Source organism: Bos javanicus, chromosome 21 (genome assembly GCF_032452875.1).
Source record: "Bos javanicus breed banteng chromosome 21, ARS-OSU_banteng_1.0, whole genome shotgun sequence".
NCBI lineage: Eukaryota > Metazoa > Chordata > Mammalia > Artiodactyla > Bovidae > Bos > Bos javanicus.
Genome location: NC_083888.1, coordinates 31074586 through 31097132, shown reverse-complemented (window position 1 = coordinate 31097132; position 22547 = coordinate 31074586). Strand labels below are relative to the sequence as shown.

General features: G+C 36.9%; 1 protein-coding gene across 1 annotated transcript in view; it reads left to right on the top strand.

Annotated features, from left to right (window-relative positions):
* Positions 1-22547, top strand: part of ETFA (electron transfer flavoprotein subunit alpha) — a 69654-nt gene that overhangs the window by 21366 nt on the left and 25741 nt on the right. Inside the window, exons 8-9 of the mRNA XM_061394721.1 lie at positions 6-74; positions 3572-3654. Of these exons, the coding sequence (XP_061250705.1) occupies positions 6-74; positions 3572-3654 (152 nt within the window). The remainder of the gene's footprint in view (positions 1-5; positions 75-3571; positions 3655-22547) is intronic.

Here is a 22547-nt window from a genome sequence, read left to right as displayed (position 1 = left end):
ATGAGGTCGGGGTTTGAAGAGTGGAGAGAACTTTAAGTTATTGTATGATCTGGCAGATCAACTACATGCTGCAGGTAAGTTTATTTTCCTTACTAGAAAAATACTCCCATTTCATTGGAAATATTTTTTCTTCATTATTTCATTCGTATATAAGTCACTCAAAGCTGCAGATTTTTTGCTCTCTCTCATTTTCAACTTTTCTGTCGGAAACAGTTTTTCTTAATCTCCATGTAAATGGTGTAGCCTTCAGTGAGGAAAGGTTGTCCTTGTTCATTATTATTTATATGATACTCTTACCATTTGCCAAATTTTAGTAGTTTTTTCCATTAAAAAAAATTAAATGTCCATTTCATTGCCTACTTCAGATTCAGGAATGCCCTTGTTTTTCTCTTTATTGCTGGTCCGACGTAAATCTCTCATACAAATAGAAATTAACATTTTAAAAATTTATAGGGAAGATGGATCTTGTTATTAAAAGTATATTAAGAATGGAATAATGGTTTTTGAAAAAAATCAGAACATTTAAAGTATTTTAGTTTTTAATTATACAACTATTAATGAGTGTATTCTTAATGTCTAGTTTGTTCTCCCCCTTTTGAGAGTTTCTTGTATAACTTTCTGGCTTTTATGCTTTATATTACCTAATATATGTACCCATAGAAATAGTTATGGCTTTGTCTGAATAAAGATGTAATCTTGACTCTTTATAATCAGATGATGGTATTTGACTGAGGATATTTCATTTATTCATTCACTGAATAAATATTTATTGAGTGTCTGCTATATGGCAGGCACTATATTAGGAGCTAGGCAAAAAACAGTGAATAAAATGAGCAAAATGATTCAAAGTTCTAGAGGCCAGAAGCACGTTGAAATCAAGGTGTTGGCAGAGCCATGCTCCTACTGGGCAGTGAATATGTTTCCAGTTACCAGAGGCTGCTTTGGGCTTGTAAGGGGCCAGGAGATGGAGGAAGAGATCCTATGGATGGACAGCTCCTCTCTCCACCTAGAAACCTAGAAAGAGCAGGTTGGCAGAAGGCTAGTTTGGGGAGAGTTGGCTGGTGATCAGTTCCTGGCAACCATTTCCATGGGATAAAGGGAAGCATTTCTATTCGTAGTCCCGAAGAATGAGGAAAAGAATACCACTCATTTGTAACTTACTTGTTGACCACAGCCATGAAATTAAAAGATGCTTACTCCTTGGAAGGAAAGTTATGACCAACCTAGATAGCATATTCAAAAGCAGAGACATTATTTTGCCAACAAAGGTCCATCTAGTCAAGGCTATGGTTTTTCCTGTGGTCATGTATGGATGTGAGAGTTGGACTGTGAAGAAGGCTGAGCGCTGAAGAATTGATGCTTTTGAACTGTGGTGTTGGAGAAGATTCTTGAGAGTCCCTTGGACTGCAAGGAGATCCAACCAGTCCATTCTGAAGGAGATCAGCCCTGGGTGTTCTTTGGAAGGAATGATGCTAAAGCTGAAGCTCCAGTACTTTGGCCACCTCATGCGAAGAGTTGACTCATTGGAAACGACTCTGATGCTGGGAGGGATTGGGGGCAGGAGGAGAAGGGGACCACAGAGGATGAGATGGCTGGATGGCATTGCTGACTCAATGGACATGAGTCTCAGTGAACTCTGGGAGTTGGTGATGGACAGGGAGGCCTGGCGTGCTGAGATTCATGGGGTCGCAAAGAGTCGGACACGACTGAGCAACTGATCTGATCTGATCTGATAGGAATGTGGAGTTTGAAAGTTTGGACTAGAGATAGAAATTTGGGAATCAACTGCATTTAGATGGTATTTGAAACTGTGAGACTGGATAAATTCACCAAGAGTGTAGATGTAGAAGAAGTCCTAGGACTAAGCCCTAGATGCTATAAGTTTAAGAGGTAGGGGAGAAGAGGAGAATGAAGACCAAAGACAAATGGAAAAGTAAGGCAGGAAAACCAGGATAGAGAGTGTGTTGTTCTGGAATCTAAGTGAAGTGTCTCAGTAAGGGAAAGCGTGATCTTCTGTGTCAAATGCTGCTCGTAGGTCAGGGAAGATGAGAACTGAAAAGTGCCTCATTGATCAGCCACGTAGAGGTCATTGGTGACTTTGAACAGTTTTAGTAATGGTGGTACTGGGGGCAAAAACCTGATTGGAGTGTTTAAAAGTAGTTACATGGTTGTATTCACTTGATGATCAGCCGTCGAAGCTAATCATGAGCTGAGTTCATTTGTGATTTGTGTGCTTTTCTTGTATGTGTGTCATATTTTAATTAAAAAGTTTTTAGAAGTAGAATGGGAGGCCTGGCAATGGAGACAATGAATGCAAACGACTCTTTAGAGGCTTCTAACCATATGGTAGAGCAGAGAAATAGACAGTAGCTAGAGGGGGAGCAGGACCAACAGAGGAACTTTTTAAAGATTAGAAGATAATAGCATGCTTTATATGCCGATGGGAATGCTCCAGTTAAGAGGGAAAGGTTAATCATACATGAGATGAGAGTTATTGGAGTGATGTTCTTGAGTCGGTGGGAGAGAATATGAACACAGCTGCAAATTGATGGGTGAACTTGTTAGTTGGAGCAGGTTTCAGTTTTTTAGTGAAATTGGAAGCAGAATGTTAAAAGAATATTGAAAGTTTGAAGAGAGAGGAAAGATACAAAATTACAATATAGGACAGTCTGAGAGAAGTAAGGCCTATTTATTTAAAGTACAAAAGGGTTAACATGGCTGAGTAACATTAGCATTTTTTTGCAGTCATGCTGAACAGGACAGGTATGCAAAGGGGAGAAAGATTGTTTAGTCAGTAACTAGAGATGGAGGTTTTCCACCATCTGGAAATAAGATGATATAAGAGGAGGGCAAGGAAATTGAAGGCATATGCAAAGGAGTGCTTAGAGCCATTGATAATAGAAACTGAACTGGGTAAAGAAAGAAGAGAGAACATAAGGGGAGAGAGGGACAGTGGAAAGAATTATAGCCCTCAGTGGGGTCAGAGGGTTGTTGGAGTAAGGGACCAAAAGGGGTCAGCTGGAATGGGGAGGTCACAGAGAGATTTTGGAAATCGAGATTGTTGATGGTATTGGTAATGGACAGATTGAGGATATGACCATGGGTATGGCTGAGGTAGCGTGAAGGGTAAGATGAATGGAGAATTGCTCAAAGAATTGAGGAGCCAGGATGTCAAAGTCTTCAAGAATTAAGATAAGACTAGTATTGGAGAGAGTAACAAGACCCAGAAGCTAAAAATCCTAGAGAAATGAAGGGAATTGACCTGCTGGTTAATAGATGACACAAGCAATATACGAGTGACATTATCCGATGACATGAGATTCAAAATGGAAGGCTTTTAAGGAGAAAGGAGGGAAAACCTTTTGAGAGTGGCAGTGAGGGCCTGGAGTACCACCTTGAGGCCCCAGTGGTATGAGGATGCTGGCAGACAAAGCAGCATCTGCTGGAGAGGATTGGAGAGGGTAAAAAAAAAAATTTTTTTTTAAAAAATTTTTTAAAAACCATTATCAGTGAATGTCCCCAACAAATTGAATAATAGAGCTTTAAAAATGACAACTGTTTTTTTCCTTAGTTGGTGCTTCTCGTGCTGCTGTTGATGCTGGCTTTGTTCCCAATGACTTGCAAGTTGGACAGACAGGAAAAATAGTGGCACCAGTAAGTACTGCAGTAAAATATGCCATGCAAAATTCTGTGGGGATAAGAACTACATGTGTTTGTGGAACAGTCATCTCAGTGAAGTGATGATCTATTCAGTGTGCCTAAGCAGTTAGCCTTTATCCTGGTGAATGTGTCCTCACAGGCCTATGGATTTCTTGGCCTCAGTAAAATGTATAGCAGGTCTTAAATCCAGCAGTGTTTTTCAGAGTTTTTAAAGCAGTAGAATACTTTGTCAGATTTGTCACAACACTAAATATGAAATTGAGAGAAGCATCATTTTATTATATAGTTCACCTTAGCATTTATTTACCATAATGCCTATGTACTATAAAATCTGTCCATAAAACCAATGAATCTGTATTAATGAACACAGACTCTCAAAATCAGGGGCTATGAATTGACAGCTATAGTCTGACATCTTCCTGAACACCTAGTTTATTTCTGTATTATGTCTGGTTGCATGAAATTCAGTAAATTCTGTAAATTCAGGAATTCTGATTCCGTTCTGATCCGTATTACATTATTCTTCAATTAAAACTATTCAAAACTTAGGAATATATTGGTTTCAAAGTTGAATTACTAACAATATCGAATGATTGTCACGTTTCTTAGATGATACAAGTTTTCAGTGGGTAGAATTCTTAGCCAGCTTAAGTCTTTATTGTGTGGAGGAAAATGAGTTTTTAAATATATTTCAAAATGTACTTTTAATGTATTTCAAAACAAGATATTAAGTCATATCCATTAAAAAAATCTCATATCTCATCAGATGTTCATTTAAAATTTCAAAATAATAAAAAAAATTTGTCTTGTCTTTGAAGTTCGTTTTGAAGAGAGTTCAATCTTTTGCCCATTTTAAAATTGGGTTCTTTGTCTTTGTATTGCTTCCTTATTCATTTTCTTTTGAAGAGCAGGAATTTTTATTTTTATAACATCTAATTATTGATGGTTGTTAATGCTTTTTGTGTTATTCAGCTTATTTGAATTCAGATAAGATCTCAGAATCTAAAATAGTTAGAAAAATCATGTGACCTGTTTGCTTGTGATTCCGCATTTGTCAGGCTGTGAGAACATTTATTGAGCAGGTAAATTCGAACCTTCCCTGACATTTAATGAGGAATGGCAAAGAGGTATTTTTTGGTGGAAATCTTGTTTGTCCTAGTTTACATGAATAAATATCTTTAGATTTGAATTTATTTACCAAAGATGAAGCCCACAACCTTTCTAATCAATAATACTTCTACAGCAAAGTATGGTGGGGGACAGGCTTTTATTTACATTGACTTTTCAGGAACAATACACTTGTTTTTAAGTAGCATGGCAGAATGACAGGGAACAACCCGTGGCATCCTTACTTGTAGATAAATGTCATGCAGTCAGCTTTCTTCAACATTACTATCATGACTGTAGGATTACTGAAAATTTTTCATAAGGAATTTAAAACATATTAAAGTCTTTGAAGACTTTCTTTAACATGAATCCTGTATTCCCTGGAGATTCTGGCTCATTAACTCTGAGTTAGACTTCAGTGTGTGTGTGTGTCTGTCTGTCTCTGTGTGTATTATTTGTCTGTGTGTAGTTGTGTATATGTTTGTGTATATTTTTCTTTTAAGACTCTTAATCTTTTTTGAGCTGATTTCAAGTTTACAGAAAACTTTGAAGTACAAAGTAAAAACCTTTATTTTTGTGGACTGTTTGAGAGTAAGTTGCTGAGATGATTCTCCATCATTTCCAAATAAGTAGGACATTCTCCTATAAAACCACAATACAACTTTTAAAATCAGGACATCGGCACCAGTACATTAATACCATGTGATCATCAGACCCTGTTCAGGTTTTGCCAGTTGTCCCAATAATGTCCTATATGTTTTAGCAAAGGGTTGTAATTTGTAATCAAATGTTGCATATGGTTGTCATGTGTCCTTCCATCTCAAACAGTTCCTGTCTTATTTTGACTTTCATAACCTTGACACTTTTGAAAATTATAGGACAGCTATTTTGTAGAGTAGAATGTCCCTTATTTTGGGTTTATCTGTTGTCTCCTCACCGTTCTATTTAGAATATGTATGCGCCTTTGACGGGAATATCCCAAAAGTGATATTTCATCCTATAAAGTGGTATACAGTTTCATTGTGTCTTATTAGGTTTTCACTTTGTTTGATTAAGGTGATATTTCTCAAACTTCTCCACTGTAAAGCTGTTTTTCCCTTTGTAATTAATAAATTTTTTATAAGGAGGTACTTTGAAATGATGTGAATATTCCAGTTCTCAAACTTTCAGTTTATTCATTTACATTTATTTTCTTATAAGCGAACATTGAATATTTATTTATAATAGGACTTATTGTCCCTATTAGGTTCAGTGGGTGAAAATCTGTTGTTATTCTTTCTGTTGATGTACAAATTGTTCCGCATTTGGCCAGTGAGAAGCCCTTCTGGGGGCTTCTGTGTCTTAGCATGTTCCCATCATTCTTTGGGGCCTTACTGATAGAATAAGATGTTCTAGGCTTTTTGTTCCTTTGCTATCCCAGCCCTGGCATCAGTCTTTTCTCCAGGGAATCCTGGTTCCTTTTAGTGGAAGAATAGTATGAAGCTGACATCTGAATATTACTTGTGCCTGTTGCTGTTTGGATATTGCTGTTCTTAGGACACCTCAGTGAAAAGAGTTAGGGAGTGTGTGTAGGTATGTATGTGTAGGCAGATACACAGACTTATGTATTCATAATAATACATTGCTTGGTTTTTAAATGTTAAACCACCTTGAGTTGCTGTGATAAATCCTACTTGTTCATGATATGATCATGATATAATTTTAATATATTGCCGGCTTTCATTGACTGATGCTTTGTTAAGGAGTCTGGGGTCTGTCTTTATCAAAATAATCTGTAATTTTCCTCCTCATCCCCAATATCTTTGTTCAGTTTTGGTATTGGCATTATGCTGCCTTCATGAAATGAGTTGAAAGATACTCTCTCCTGGTGTATTTTCTGAATGAGTTTGTGTAAGATTGGTTTGTGTTTGTGTCTTTCTTAAATGTTTGATAGAACTCACCACTGAAGCCATCTGAGCTTTGAGTTTTCTTTGTTGGAGCATTTGACAGTTAACTCAATTACTTTGATAGATTTAGGGCTATTCAGATTTTCTCTTTTGTTTTGAGTCTGTTTTGCTAAGTGATGTATTTAGAGGAATTGGTTCAGTTCTCTTAAGTTATCAAATATATTGGATAAAGTTGTTTATACAATCTTGCCCTGTTTCCTTTCATTGTTTGTAAAATCTGGTGTGATAGCTCCTTCTAAATTTTGCCGTTTGTGTCTTCTATTTTTTTGTTTCCCTTTCCTACATCAGTCCAGCGAGGAATTTATAATATTAAACATTTATAATGATTCAGCTTTCTAAAATAATAAGTTTATTGAGATACAATTCATTTACCATACAGTTTGTCTAAGTAACTATTTAATTCAGTGACTGTTAGTTTATTTACAGAATTGTATAAACATCGCCTGTCAGTTCTAGTACATTTTCATCATCTCCAAAAGAAATTGCACAACTGCACTCCTATTTTCTTTTCAGCTCCCCAGTCCTAGGCAATTACCAGTCTACTTTCTGTCTTTGTGAAAGTAAAAGTGGTAGTTGCTCAGTTGTGTTTGACTCTTTGTGACTCTGTGGACTGTAGCCCACCAGGCTCCTCTGTTCATGGGATTTCCCAGGCAAGAATACTGGAGTGGATTGCCATTTCCCTCTCCAGGGGATCTTCCCAACTCAGGGATAGAACGTAGGTCTCCTGCGTTGCAGGCAGATTCTTTACCCGTCTGAGCCACCAGGGAAGCTCTTTCTGTCTATATAGATTTACCTATTCTGGACATTTATGTAAGGGGAATCAAAGACTAAATGGTCTTTTATGGCTTTTTTAAAAAAAATAGCATGTTTTAATTTATTCATGTTATAATATTCCTTTTTATTGCCATATAGTAATTCCATTGTACTGATATACCACATTTTATGTATCCACTCATCATCTGATGGAAATTTGGGCTGTTTACTTTTTGGCTGTTATGAATAATCCAGATAGAAATATTCATATACAGGTTTTTGTGTGGACATATGCTTTCATTTCTCTTGGATATATACACAGGAGTAGACTTGCTGGTTCATATGATAACTTTATGTTTAACCTTTTGAGGAACTGTTTTCTGGAGCGGCTACACCAAAAATGAACCAATTCTTAACTTTGTTAATTTTTCTCATTGTTTTCTTTTTATTGATTTTTGCTCTTAATTTCCTTCCTTCTGCTTACTTTAGATTTACCTTGCACTTAAGGTAGAACTTTGCTTCATTAATTTTGTATTTTGCTTTTTAAAATGTAAATGTTAAAGATATAAATTCTTCAGTATTAAAATTCATTAAATCTTATTTTATGGCCCAACAAATGCCGTATTGTGGTGACTATGCCTTGTGCACCTGACGAGAATGTATATCCTGCCATTGGACACTGCAGGAATACTCTAAAATATGGCAGCAGAGATATGTCCCAAACGAAACAGAAAATTTTGAAAACACAGGAAAAAACGGACAAAGCTTTGGTGAACTGTGGGACAACTTTAGGAGGTCTATTATGTGTGTAATTGGAGGAGAAAAACTCAGATCTCAGATGCTCAACAAATACCAAGAGTAGGAAACAGGAAGGCAACTACAGGGCATGTAACAGTCAGATTGCTTAAAGAATGATTAAAAGAAAAAATCTTTTTTTCAAAAAAGAAGTCATTTTATTTTTAGTACATTTGCTTTGGAGGGAGAGCCAATTAATTGGGAAGAGTGCATAATTTAACCAACATCAGATCGCTCTGCTGCATTCCCTGTTGAAACTTTTCTTTTTCAAAGTCTTTTCTTATTAAGGTTCTTACAGAGTATTGAGCAGAGTTCCCTGTGCTATGCAGTAGGTCCCTGGGTAATCTGTTTTAAATATATCAGTGTGTATGTGTCACTTCTAATCTGTCCCTCCCCACCACCCTCTCCCCCTGGCAACAATAAGTTTGCTCTCTTAAGTCCATGAGTCAGTTTCTGTTTTATAAATAAGTATGTTTGTACCTTTTTTTATTTTAAGATTCTGAATGTAAGTAATATCCTATGATATTTGTCTTTCTCTGCCTGCCTTACTTTACTCTTTCATATTCTTTTCCATCATAGATTATCACGGGATGTTGAATATAGTTCCCTGTGCTGTAGAATAGGACTATCCTATGATAGTTTGCATCTGCTAATCCCAGACTCTCAATCTTTCCCTCCCTCACCCCTTGTCCCTTGGCGCCACTAATCTGTTCTCTAAGTCTGTGAGTCCATTTCTGTTTCATAGATATGTTCATTTGTATGATTTTTCAGATTCCACATATAAGAAATATCACATCATAATTGTCTTTCTCTTTCTGACTTACTTTGCTTAGTATGATAATCTATCCATGTTGCTGCAAATGGTATTGTTTCATTCCTTTTAATGACCTGAGTAATATTCCATTGTGGGGCTTCCCAGGTGGGTCAGTGAGAGATGCAGGAGACACGGGTCCAATCCTTGGATTGGGAAGATTCCCTGAAGTAGAAAATGCCAACCCATTGCAGTATTCTTGCCTGGAAAATTTCATGGATAGAGGCCTGGCGGGCTGCGATCTTTGGGGTTGCAAGAGTATTGGACATGACTGAGCATGCATGCAGTATTCCATTCCTTACATGTACCACATCTGCTTTATCCATTCCTCTGTTATTGGACATTAGGTTGCTCCTATGTCTTGACTATTATAAATAGTGCTGCAGTGAACATTGGGATGCCTGTATCTTTCAGAATATTGGATTCCTCCAGATATATGCTCAGGAGTGGGCTTGCTGGATCATGTGGTAGATCTAGTTTTAGTTTTTTAAAGAATGTATAGTGGCTGTACCAATGTATATTCCCATCAATAGTGTAGGAGGGTTTCCTTTTCTTTATACTCTCTCCACCATTTATTGTTTGTAGAATTTTTAATTTCTACAATGGCCATTCTGACTGGTGTGAGGTGATACCTCATTATAGTTTCGATGTGCATTTCCCTCATAATTAATGATGTTGAGCATCTTTTCCTATGCCTCTTGGCCTTCTGTGTGTCATAAATGTTAGTTTCCAGATTCACTGACTTTATAGCTTTCTCCAGTTAATGATCAGCAAGCACCTTTTATTACTTTAAGTGAAAACAAATTAGAAGACCTGAAATCTCATAATCAAGAATTGTTTTCTGGCAGACAAGCAAAGTTGTTTCATCTGTGTTTATGGTTGATATAATTATATTCAAAACCCACAAATAAGGTATATCCACTTCAATACTGATAAAAAGAAACTCTTAAAAGCAGTGAGAGAAAAGTATAAATGAACTCAATATTCCAGTCAAAAAGCAGAGATCGCTGGATGTATAAAAAGCAAGACTCAACTGTATGCTGCCTATGGGAAATACATTTAGACAGAAAAAGATATGCCATACTAATAGTAAACATGAGGAATCTGAGTTGTTTTTATTAATATCAGGTAAAGCAAACTTCAAGACAGTGAGTACTGCCAAACATAAATTGATGGGCCATAAATTGATGAAAGGATCAATTTATCAGTAAGACAGAACAGTCATGAATGTGTAAGTACCCAATAACAGAACTTCAAAATACATGAAGCAAAATCTGACAACTAAAGTGAGGAATAAACAAATTTATTATCCTAGTTGGAGGTTTCAATACTATACCTTCTCCCAATAATTGATGGAGTACTAGACCAAAAAATCCAGTTAGGATATAAAAGATCTACATGAGGGAGAACAAGCTATCTGTAAATCACACAGCAAGTATTTTTGGTTTTATTGGCCATAGAGTGTCTGTCATAACTACTTAACTCTTCGGTTGTAGAGCAGGAGCAGCCATAGATTGTAAATAAATTAATGAGTTGTATTCCATTAAAACTTTATATACAGAAACAGGTGGCGGTCCAGGTTTGGCCTATTGACTTAGCATTTATAGGACACTGAGCCACCTTTTTTTCCTCTACTTTTATTCTAGGACTCCAGTTGCTCATATTTTAGATATCTTTATATTCTTCTGTAGATTATTTAAGTTTTGCTCATTCCTTTTCATCTTTTTTCCCTCTGCTCTTCAGACTGAATAATTTTCATTGACTTACCTTCAAGATTACTGACTCTTCTATAATTTCTGATACGCTATTAAACCCAGCTAGGAAATTTATTTTGTATGTTTTAGTTCTAGATTTTCATTTGGTTCTTTTTATAGTTTCATTTCTCTGCTGAGGTTTCTTATCTGTTCAAACATTATAGGTATCTTTCTTTACATCCTTGACCATACTTGTAATAGCTGTTTTTAAATTCTTGTGTTCTAATTCCAAGTTCTTGGTTATTTCAGGGTTGATAACCTTTGATTGTAGTTTTCACATTTTCCTGTTTCATTATGTGTGTAGTACAATGGTTCTCAACATTTTTGTCTTGGGACTCCTTTTAAAATTTGTTGAGGGCCCTCAAAGAGCTTTTGTTTATTTGGTTCATAGGCAGTGATGTGTATTGTATTAGAGATACAAACTTAGGAATTTTTAAAATGTTTATTCATTTGAGAACTTTTTAAAATGTTTATTCATTTGAAATTAATAGTTATTTTATTAATTAATTATTAATTTTTATTAGACTATAGTTACCTTCAGTTCAGTTCAGTTCAGTCTCTCAGTCGTGTCCGACTCTTTGAGACCCCATGAATCGCAGCACGCCAGGCCTCCCTGTCCATCACCAACTCCCGGAGTTCACTCAGACTCACATCCATCGAGTTGGTGATGCCATCCAGCCATCTCATCCTCTGTCGTCCCCTTCTCCTCCTGCCCCCAATCCCTCCCAGCATCAGGGTCTTTTCCAATGAGTCAACTCTTCGCATTAGGTGGTCAAGGTACTGGAGTTTCAGCTTCAGCATCAGTCCTTCCAAAGAACACCCAGGACTGATCTCCTTTAGGATGGACTGGTTGGATCTCCTTTCAGTCCAAGGGACTCTCAAGAGTCTTCTCCAACACCACAGTTCAAAAGCATCAATTCTTTGGCACTCAGCTTTCTTCACAGTCCAACTCTCACATCCATACATGACCACCGGAAAAACCATAGCATCAAGATGGATCTTTGTTGGCAAAGTAATATCTCTGCTTTTCAATATGCTATCTAGGTTAGTCATAACTTTCCTTCCAAGGAGTAAGCATCTTTTAATTTCATGGCTGCAATCACCATCTGCAGTGATTTTGGAGCCCCCAAAAATAAACTCTGACACCGTTTCCACTGTTTCCCCATCTATTTCCCATGAAGTGATGGGACTGGATGCCATGATCTTCATTTTCTGAATGTTGAGCCTTAAGCCAACTTTTTAACTCTCCTCTTTCACTTTCATCAAGGGGCTTTTTAGTTCCTCTTCACTTTCTGCCATAAGGGTGGTGTCATCTGCATATCTGAGGTTATTGATATTTCTCCCGGCAATCTTGATTCCAGCTTCTGCTTCTTCCAGCCCAGCATTTCTCATGATGTACTCTGCATTGAAGTTAAATAAGCAGGGTGACAATATACAGCCTTGACGTACTCCTTTTCCTATTTGGAACCAGTCTGTTGTTCCATGTCCAGTTCTAACTGTTGCTTTCTGACCTGCATATAGGTTTCTCAAGAGGCAGGTCAGGTGGTCTGGTATTCCCATGTCTTTCAGAATTTTCCACAGTTTATTGTGATCCACACAGTCAAAGGCTTTGGCATAGTCAATAAAGCAGAAAAGATGTTTTCTGGAATTCTCTTGCTTTTTCCATCATCCAGCGGATGTTGGCAACTTGATCTCTGGTTCCTCTGCCTTTTCTAAAACCAGCTTGAACATCTGGAAGTTCATGGTTCACGTATGGAAGTTCATGGCTTGGAGAATTTTGAGCATTACTTTACTAGTGTGTGAGATGAGTGCAATTGTGCGGTAGTTTGAGCATTCTTTGGCATTGCCTTTCTTTGGGATTGGAATGAAAACCGACCTTTTCCAGTCCTGTGGCCACTGCTGAGTTTTCCACATTTGCTGACATATTGAGTGCAGCACTTTCACAGCATCATCTTTCAGGATTTGGAATAGCTCAACTGGAATTCCATCACCTCCACTAGCTTTGTTCGTAGTGATGCTTCCTAAGGCCCACTTGACTTCACATTCCAGGATGTCTGGCTCTAGGTCAGTGATCACACCATTGTGATTATCTTGGTCATTAAGATCTTTTTTGTACAGTTCTTCTGTGTATTCTTGCTACCTCTTCTTAATATCTACTGCTTCTATTAGGTCCGTACCATTTCTGTCCTTTATCGAGCCCCTCTTTGCATGAAGTGTTCCTTTGGTATCTCTAATTTTCTTGAAGTGATCTCTAGTCTTTCCCATTCTGTTGTTTTCCTCTATTTCTTTGCATTGATTGCTGAGGAAGGCTTTCTTATCTCTCCTTGCTATTCTTTGGAACTCTGCATTCAGATGCTTATATCTTTCCTTTTCTCCTTTGCTTTTCGCTTCTCTTCTTTTCACAGCTATTTGTAAGGCCTCCCCAGACAGCCATTTTGCTTTTTTGCATTTCTTTTCCATGGGGATGGTCTTGATCCCTGTCTCCTGTACAGTGTCATGAACCTCCATCCATAGTTCATCAGGCACTCTATCGATCAGATCTAGTCCCTTAAATCTATTTCTCACTTCCACTGTATAATCATAAGGGATTTGATTTAGGTCATACCTGAATGATCTAGTGGTTTTCCCCACTTTCTTCAATTTAAGTCTGAATTTGGTAATAAGGAGTTCATGATCTGAGCTGCAGTCAGTTCCCGGTCTTGTTTTTGCTGACTGTATAGAGCTTCTCCATCTTTGGCTGCAAAGAATATAATCAATCTAATTTCAGTGTTGACCATCTGGTGATGTCCATGTGTAGAGTCTTCTCTTGTGTTGTTGGAAGAGGGTGTTTGCTATGACCAGTGCGTTCTCTTGGCAAAACTCTATTAGCCTTTGCCCTGCTTCATTCTCTACTCCAAGGCCAAATTTGCCTGTTACTCCAGGTGTTTCTTGACTTTCTACTTTTGCATTCCAGTCCCCTATAATGAAAAGGACATCTTTTTTAGGTGTTAGTTCTAAAAGGTCTTGTAGGTCTTCATAGAACCGTTCAACTTCAGCTTCTTCAGTGTTACTGGTTGGGGCATAGGCTTGGATTACCGTGATATTGAATTGTTTGCCTTGGAAATGAACAGAGATCATTCTTTTGTTTTTGAGATTGCATCCAAGTACTGCATTTCGGACTCTTTTGTTGACCATGATGGCCACTCCATTTCTTCTAAGGGATTCCTGCCCACAGTAGTAGATATAATGGTCATCTGAGTTAAATTCACCCATTCCAGTCCATTTTAGTTTGCTGATTCCTAGAATGTTGACATTCACTCTTGCCATCTCTTGTTTGACTACTTCCAATTTGCCTTGATTCATGGACCTGACATTCCAGGTTCCTACGCAATATTGCTCTTTACAGCATCGGACCTTGCTTCTATCACCAGTTGCATCCACAACTGGGTATTGTTTTTGCTTTGGCTCCATCCCTTCATTCTTTCTGGAGTTATTTCTCCACTGATCTCCAGTGCCATTTTGGGCTCCTACCGACCCAGAGAGTTCCCTTTCAGTATCCTATCATTTTGCCTTTTCATACTGTTCATGGGGTTCTCAAGGCAAGAATACTGAAGTGGTTTGCCATTCCCTTCTCCAGTGGACCACATTCTTTCAGACCTCTCCACATGACCCTCTGTCTTGGGTGGCCCCACATTGCATGGCTTACTTTCATTGAGTTAGACAAGGCTGTGGTCTGTGTGATCAGATTGACTAGTTTTCTGTGATTATGGTTTCAGTGTGTCTGCCCTCTGATGCCCTCTCGCAACACCTACCTTCTTACTTGGGTTTCTCTTACGTTGGACATGGGGTATCTCTTCACGGCTGCTCCAGCAAAGTGCAGCTGCTGCTTCTTACCTTGGACGAGGGGTATCTCCTCACAGCCATGCCTCCTGACCTTGAACGTGGAGTAGCTCCTTTCGGCCGTCCTGTCCCCGCGCAGCCGCAGCTCCCTGGAGGTGGGGTTGCTCCTCTCTGCTACCTCCCCTGACCTCGGGCGCTCCTCTTGGCCGCCTCCCTGACCTCAGGCCTGTGGTAGCTCCTCTTGGCCTCCACCCCTGACCTCAGACATGGGGTAGCTCTTCTCGGCAGCTGCCCCTGACCTCGGACGTGGGGTAGCTCCTCTTTAAATTCTATTATGTATTTCTGATATGGTGCCTCCAGGTTTTTTAATCTTTCAAGATAACCTTAATTATTCAAGGTCTTTTTTGATTCCATATACATTTTAGGATTGTTTGCTTTATTTCTGTGAAAAATGCTGTTGGAGTTTTGTTAGGAATTGCATTTTATGTGTACATTGCTTTGGGCAGTATGGATGTTTTAACAATATTAATTCTTTTAATCTATGAGCACAGAGTATCTTTCCATTTATTTGTATCTTCATCATTTTCTTTCATCAGTGTCATAGATTTCCATGTACAAGTCTTTTACCTCCTTATGTTAAATACACCCCTAGGTATTTTATTCTTTTTGATGCAATTGTAAATGGGGTAGTTTTCTTAATTTTACTTTCTGATAGTTTGTTGTTAGTGTATAAAAACACGTTTCTGTATGTTGATTTTGTATCTTGCAACTTTACTGAATTCACCTATTAGTACTAACAATTTTTTGGTGGTATCTTTACCGTTTTCTCTATATAATAATACCATGTTGCCTGCAATTAGAGACAGTTTTCCTTCTTCCATTCCAAGGAATGCCTTTGGATGCCTTCTATTTCTTTTTCTTGCCTAATTGTACTGGTGTGGACTTTTAACACTGTGTCAAATGAGAGTGATGAGAGAGTACATCCTTGTCTTGTCCCTAATCTTAGAAGAAAAACTTTCAACTTTTCATTGTTGAGTATGATGTTACCTGTGGGGTTGTCATATGTAACCTTTATTATAAAGGTGAAGTGAAGTGAAAGTCACTCAGTCATATCTGACTGTTTGCAACCCCATGGACTATACAGTCCATGGAATTCTGGAATACTGGAGTGGATTGCCTATCCCTTCTCCAGGGGATCTTCCCAACCCAGGGATCAAACCCAGGTCTTCCTCATTGCAGGCAGATTCTTTATGAGCTGAGCCACAAGGGAGGCCCTATGATAAAGGTATATTCCGTCTATACCCACTTTGTTGACTGTGTTCTTTATTCTATTTTTAGTCAATTTTGTTTGTGAGATTCATTCATTTAAAGAAGGTAGCAGTTTTCATTTGTGTTTCATTAATGTATGGCATTCTATTTTATAAATATATCATACTTCCACCATTTTTCCATTAATGGATGTTTATTTAGGTGGTCTATAATTTCTTGCTATTACAAGTAATGTTGCTGTGAAAATTCTTAAAAAATGTTTCCTTGTATGTTCGTGTTTCCCTAGAGAAGTATGCATAAGAGTGAAATTGCTTAATTACGTATAGTAAATGTCTGGCTTTACCAGATATTGACATACTGCTTCTCAACAGCTTATAAAATTTACCTTCATTCTCATCCTTGCTGTATTTTGGTATTTTCAGTTTTTTTTTTTTTTTTTTTTTAACATCTTTTGCAGTTGAAGAGGTAGATGATGGTTCCAAAGATAGATAATGGTGGTGATTACACAACAAGGCAAACATACTTAATGCCACAGAACACTTACCAATGATTAAAATGGTAAATTTTATGTTAGGTATATTTTACTACAATTTTTTAAAAGCTTTGCTAGTCTAATGGGCATGAAATCTCACTGTGCTTTTAAATTTGCTTTTCCCTGATTACGAGTAAGGAATCTTTCATTCATGGTTTTTTCCCCCCTCTGAATTTCTCGTTCATATCTTTTTTGCCTATTTTTTGCCTATCTTCTTAACAATTTTGGGAGTTCTTTTATGTATTCTGAATATTAATCTTTTGTTGGTTATGTGTGTTATATATATTTTCTCTCAGTTATGACTATCTTTGTTTTCTGAATCTTTTTTTTTTTTTTTAATAAACAGGAGCTTTTAATTTTAATGTGGTTGAACGTTTTTTCCTTTTTGATATATACTTTTTTTGGTGTTTTATTTAAAAGGATCTCTGCTAAGAGAAAGTCTTAACAATATTAACCTGTATTTTTTTTCTTAAAAGTTTTATTAAAGTTTTGCTTTTCATATTTCACACTCAGTTAATCTACTTGATTTAATTGTTTGTTTGGTATGAAGTAACTATTTAATTTTTCCTCATGTAGCTAATCGTTTATTACGCATTTTCTTCTGCTCCAGACCTTTTACACATCAAGTTTACATATACGCAGAAGTCTCTTTCTGCATTCTGTGTTTTGTCTGTCAGTTGTTTATCATTGTACCAAAACTGCTTCTAGAGCTTTGTAATAAAATTTCCTACTTGGGCAATACCCATCTCTCCCATTCTTCTCCAGAATTGTCTCAGCTATTCTTGACTCTCTGTCTTTTCCCACAGTTTTAGAATTAATTTGTCAAGCTCCATATTTGGAATGTTGATTGACAAACATCCCTGTCTCTTATTTTCAAGGGTATTCTAGTGTTTCACCACTAGGAGTGCTCCTAAAGCAGTTTCCTACAATACATTGTGTCATATCATGTATGGTTTTATGGTTATGCTAACCATAAAAATGGTTAGCAGTCCAGACTCTGTAGCCAGGTTGCCTGAATTCAGTTCTTAGTGTTACCACTTGCTTTCTGTGTGGCCTTGGACAGATCACTTAGCTTCTCTGTACCACCGTTTTTTCAGCTGTGTAATGGCAATGGTAACAGTCTGTACTTCGTATGTAGTTCTGAAGATTTAAAGCATTGGTCTGTGTCAAACACTTAAAACTGTGCCTGGCATATAGTATGAGTACTGTGAATTAATACACTATTTATAATCGTGAATTAGTATTATAAATCTAGTTTGTTAGAGGTTTTTTTGTTTTGAAATCATGAACAGGTATTGCATTCTTTACTGTTATCTGATAATTTCATTGGATTTTATTAGGGCATTAATTAACATGTGTTGAGCTTAACAGAGTGTCAGATTTATGCTATGACTAGAATTTAATAAATATGGCTTTTTTAGCCTTGACATAGTTGGTAGTAGTTCCCATTTAACTTTTTTTCTGGATTACCTTTTAGAAGCCCCATTGATGACTTTACCTACCTCACCATTCAAACGTATAAACATACTGCAGTCAAAGAGTTTCTGTTACGTCCTGCCAGAGAAGTGTGTTTTTTTACTTAGTGGAAGTAGATTACTTTGTCTGTATTTTGGTATTTTACTAACAGATTAGTGGTTCATTTATAATTCTGACTTGATGAGTACTTACTCAATAAAGCAGTTTTGGGGAGAATTTACTAAGATAAGAAATTTTTTCTGAGTTCTTTTGAAGAAAATTCACTAATGTTGAAAAGTCTGTGTATGAACAAACTTTATGGGAGTTATTTGTACACAGCTGGGACTGAATTTATGGACTGCTTTTCTGACTTGCTAAAAAGCTAAAGAGTGACAACCCCTTTCATACTGCATTATCCAGCTTGGCTTTTAACTCTAAGAAAATGGTGTTCACAAATTGATGCTTTATTCCTTTGGGGTTGGTATAGAAGCATTAAATTGTACTAAAATATTCATATGTGAGTGCATTTAGCTGAAAGCAATTGATGTTCTGTTCCCAAGAGGACAAAGAGAAATGCTGTATGGACCTGTAGTGCAGAAAACACCCTAAGCATGCTCCTTAAAGGTAATTACATGGCCTGCATGATCAAAGCCCTTACAGTGGAGCTTAAAGTGACAAAGGAGAAGTTGAAGAACTAACAAACTGTGGTTTGGATGTATAGATAGTTTGGTTGTGCAGTAGTTAAAAACTTATTTGCTGAAAGTTAGTTGTAATTGTGTCTTTGCTTCATTTTCTTAACTAATTTTTATTAGACTGTTTTCTCTAAATATTTATTCCAAAAGAACCAGTGTCAGTCAAGTTTTCTTATCCATTACCATTTAGTATATAAAATTAATTTTTTAAGTTTTGGAGAGTCTGTTGAATTTTTTATGTATATATTAGAACTTTTATAAAAGATTCCACTGATATAAATTGACGTGCCTTGTAGATGATCAATCTAATTTAACAGCTGGTATGAAAATCAGTAAGAGTAGACAGCAAATCTTTGTTGTAGCTATCTTGGTGTGGCAATTTGAATAAAACTGTTCTAAATTTCTATTCTTATTCTAACTGTATTTTTGGCCCTTTCATATAAAAGCTAATGTTTTTCCTCATGTATCGCTTCAGATAAGATAATCATGCACATTAATGTCAGAGAAAATAAAACACTGTACTAGAAGGAAATGTTTATTCAATGATAGTTGATCATTTAGCATATGTAATTCAATCCTCATGTTTATTTTAGAGCCAAAGATATGAGTACTAAGATCTTGTATAAAAGAACATTTTAGTATTTTAGTTTAATATATTTATATATTAATATTAACTAAAGTTAGTCTGAGAAGGAATTTGGGAAATGGATTAGGGGCAAGGGAATGCTTTCCATTTCCTTAAAGTGAAGTTATTTATATGGTCTCTAGTAAGGTTGGATGAATAGTAAATTTACTCTTATAAGCATTTCCCTTTTCTACGTTATTAGCTCTGCTCAGATTCTTAGACCTTTAAAAGGTGGTTCAAGGAGTTTTTGTGTAATTTGGGCTGAGCTCATAGAGAACTCAAGTTGCTTTTTTTCAGAACAGTTTTAGATTTACAGAAAAATGGCAAAAATAGTACAGAGAATTCCCATAAGTCTTTTACCTGGTTTCCCATATTGTTATTTTTTAATGTTACGTTGGAACTGTTTATGGGCTTCCCTGATGGCTCAGCTGGTAAAGAATCCGCCAGCAATGTGGGAGACCTGGATTCGATCCCTGGGTTGGGAAGATCCCCTGGAGAAGGAAAAGGCTACCCACTCCAGTGTTCTGGCCTGGATAATTTTGATAGTTATTAAAACAGGATTCTAGAATTAAGTGTTTTGAAGATGGAGAATTGTATAAAGGATTCTGTCAAGGAAATTACTTCCTGATGACTTTATTGTGGTAAAAATCTAATGAAATTTGCAACCATATTTAAGTGTATAACTCAGAGACATCATTTATATTCAGAATATTGTACAACCATAACCTCTGTATATACTCCAAATTTTTCATCACCCCAAAAAAGAAACTGTGTAACCATTAAGCAGTAGTTCTCCATTCCTTCCAACCTCAGGCTCTGGTAATCCCTAATCTACTTTATGTCTCTATGAGTTCACTATGCTGGATATTTTAAGAGTGAATCGTATACAATATTTGTCCTTTTGTGAGTGTCTTCTTTTAGCATATGTTCAGGTTTAATCCTTATTGTAGCATATGTCAGAATGTCATTCCTTTTTATGGCTGAAAAATATTTTAATAATATTCCATGAATATTTTATTTATCTGTTGATAGATACTTTGGTCATTTTTACCTTTTGGCTATTGTGAATAATGCTGCTTTGAACATTTGCATATAATTATGTTAAGTTCCTGCTTTAAATTCTTTTGGGTGGTAAGTTAGGCCTGGGATTGCTGGGCCACATGATAAGTCTTTGTTTAGCTTTTTGAAGAGCCTCCAAGCTGTTTTTCTCTAGTTACTATGTAGCTTTCATGAGCTTCTTGGCATAGAAACTATCTTTATTGTTTTAGATTAAGTAATCATCAAGAAAGGCTATGCACAAACAGTGACCTTCTTTTTGGGAATGACCTTCATTTTGGGAATGAGGTAACTTGAGTGAAAAGAATAGTACTTTAAAGTCAGGTTCTATTGCCAGCTTGGTTCTTCAGGCCTCTATTTTTTTTATCAATGACATAGATATTGTGCATAGAATTAGATATTGTGCATTGAATTGTGGTGCCGGAGAAGACTCTTGAGAGTCCCTTGGACAGCAAGGAGATCAAACCAGTCAATCCTAAAGGAAATCAGCCCTGAATATTCATTGGAAGGACGGATGCTGAAGCTGAAGCTTCAGTACTTTGGCCATCTGATGCAAATAGCTGACTCATTGGAAAAGAACCCGATGCTAGGAAAGATTGAGGGCAGGAGGAGAAGGGGGCGACAGAGGATAAATGGTTGGATGGCGTCACCGACTCATTGGACATGAATTTGAGGAAACTCTGAGAGATGGCAAAGGACAAAGAAGCCTGGCGTGCTGTAGTCCATGGGGTCATATAGAGTTGGACATGAACTAGCAGCTGAACAATAACAACAAATGCATAGATAACCTTAGAGTTTCCTTACTCTTACAAAATTCTGTATAGGTATATATAATTTAGCCATTAGATCAATTAAACCTTACTGATGAAAATCTTAAACTTTTTATTTGATTGCTAAAAATGCAAAGCTTTATAATCTACTAATTATATTTCTAAGTAATTGGATGTTGTACACCCAAATATTTCAGTGTAATTTAATCATCTGAGTAATTTTATATTATACCTAGGAATTCCTTGGTCATCCAGTGGTGAGTACTCTGCACTTCTGCTACAGGGGGCACAGGTTCGGTCTCTGGTTGGGGAACTAATCTCACAAGCCGTGGGGCATGGCCTACACACACACACACACACACACACTGACTGCTTTCTGCCATTCTAGGTGTCCTTGAAGAAAGTCTTCCTGCAATAGAAAATCTGTGCATTTAGTATAGAAGCTAATTACCTAAATGCAAAACATTTACATGCAAAATAGTTAAGTATTAAAAGTTATATTTTATTGTAAAAATACTCTATTAAGAAAAATTTATGTCAGATTCTATGCATCATGTAATCAAAACCTACATTTAAAAACAGTATTTAAAGACCAAGAGCTGAAATTTCACCTTTTTTGGTTTACATTTAAACTTTTGAATTCTAAATCACAATATAGTTAGTTACTGTCCATTAAAAAAAAATCTTTTAACTTTGTATTTGAGAAACTGGGTTACTAAACTTATACTTTGAACAAAAATAATAAGGCACGTAATGAAGCAGCGTGGGGTTTCCAGGTGGCTTAGTGGTGAAGAATCTACCTGCCAGTGCGGGAGACACAGGTTTGATCCCTGGGTCAGGTAGATCCCCTGGAGGAGGAAATGGCAACCCACTGCAGCATTCTTGCCTGGAAAATCCCATGGACAGAGGTGCCTGATGGGCCATAGTCCAGAGTCCCAAAGAGTTAGACATGACTGAGTGACTGAGTGATGAAACCTATGCTAGAAGTATAAATTACCACTTGCTTTGGTCATATTATAACTAGACTGGTCGTGAAGATGACATTTAATTGGCTTCTCTAGGGGGAAAGGTGGGCCAGTAAAAAGAATATAGAGGAACTCCGATCTGTGGATGAATTTAGGATTTTAAAACACCTTGGACTAAAAAACCCAAGCTATGTATTCTCTGCCTAATTAAGCACCAAGTCCATCTACTGAGCCGTGGAATATCTATTCATATGAGAAACCTACAGAGGTTTCTTTTAAATGAGTTTTCTGATTTTGTTTCTAGACCTTTTCCATTAAAGTTATTGGAACCAGATATTGACTTCATCGAAAGCCAGGTGAAAGTTTTTATCCAAAGTGTTAGTTTTCTGTATAGGTTACATAAGCTAAACATCAAAGACATCAACAAACAAGAAATGGTTTCCAAGTCTTGCCTCTTCCATGAGTCGTCTTCTTGACGGCCTTGTAGCCAGTGCCTTTGTGTGAAGCATTTGTATTAGAGGCATTTCAGTCGATGTGC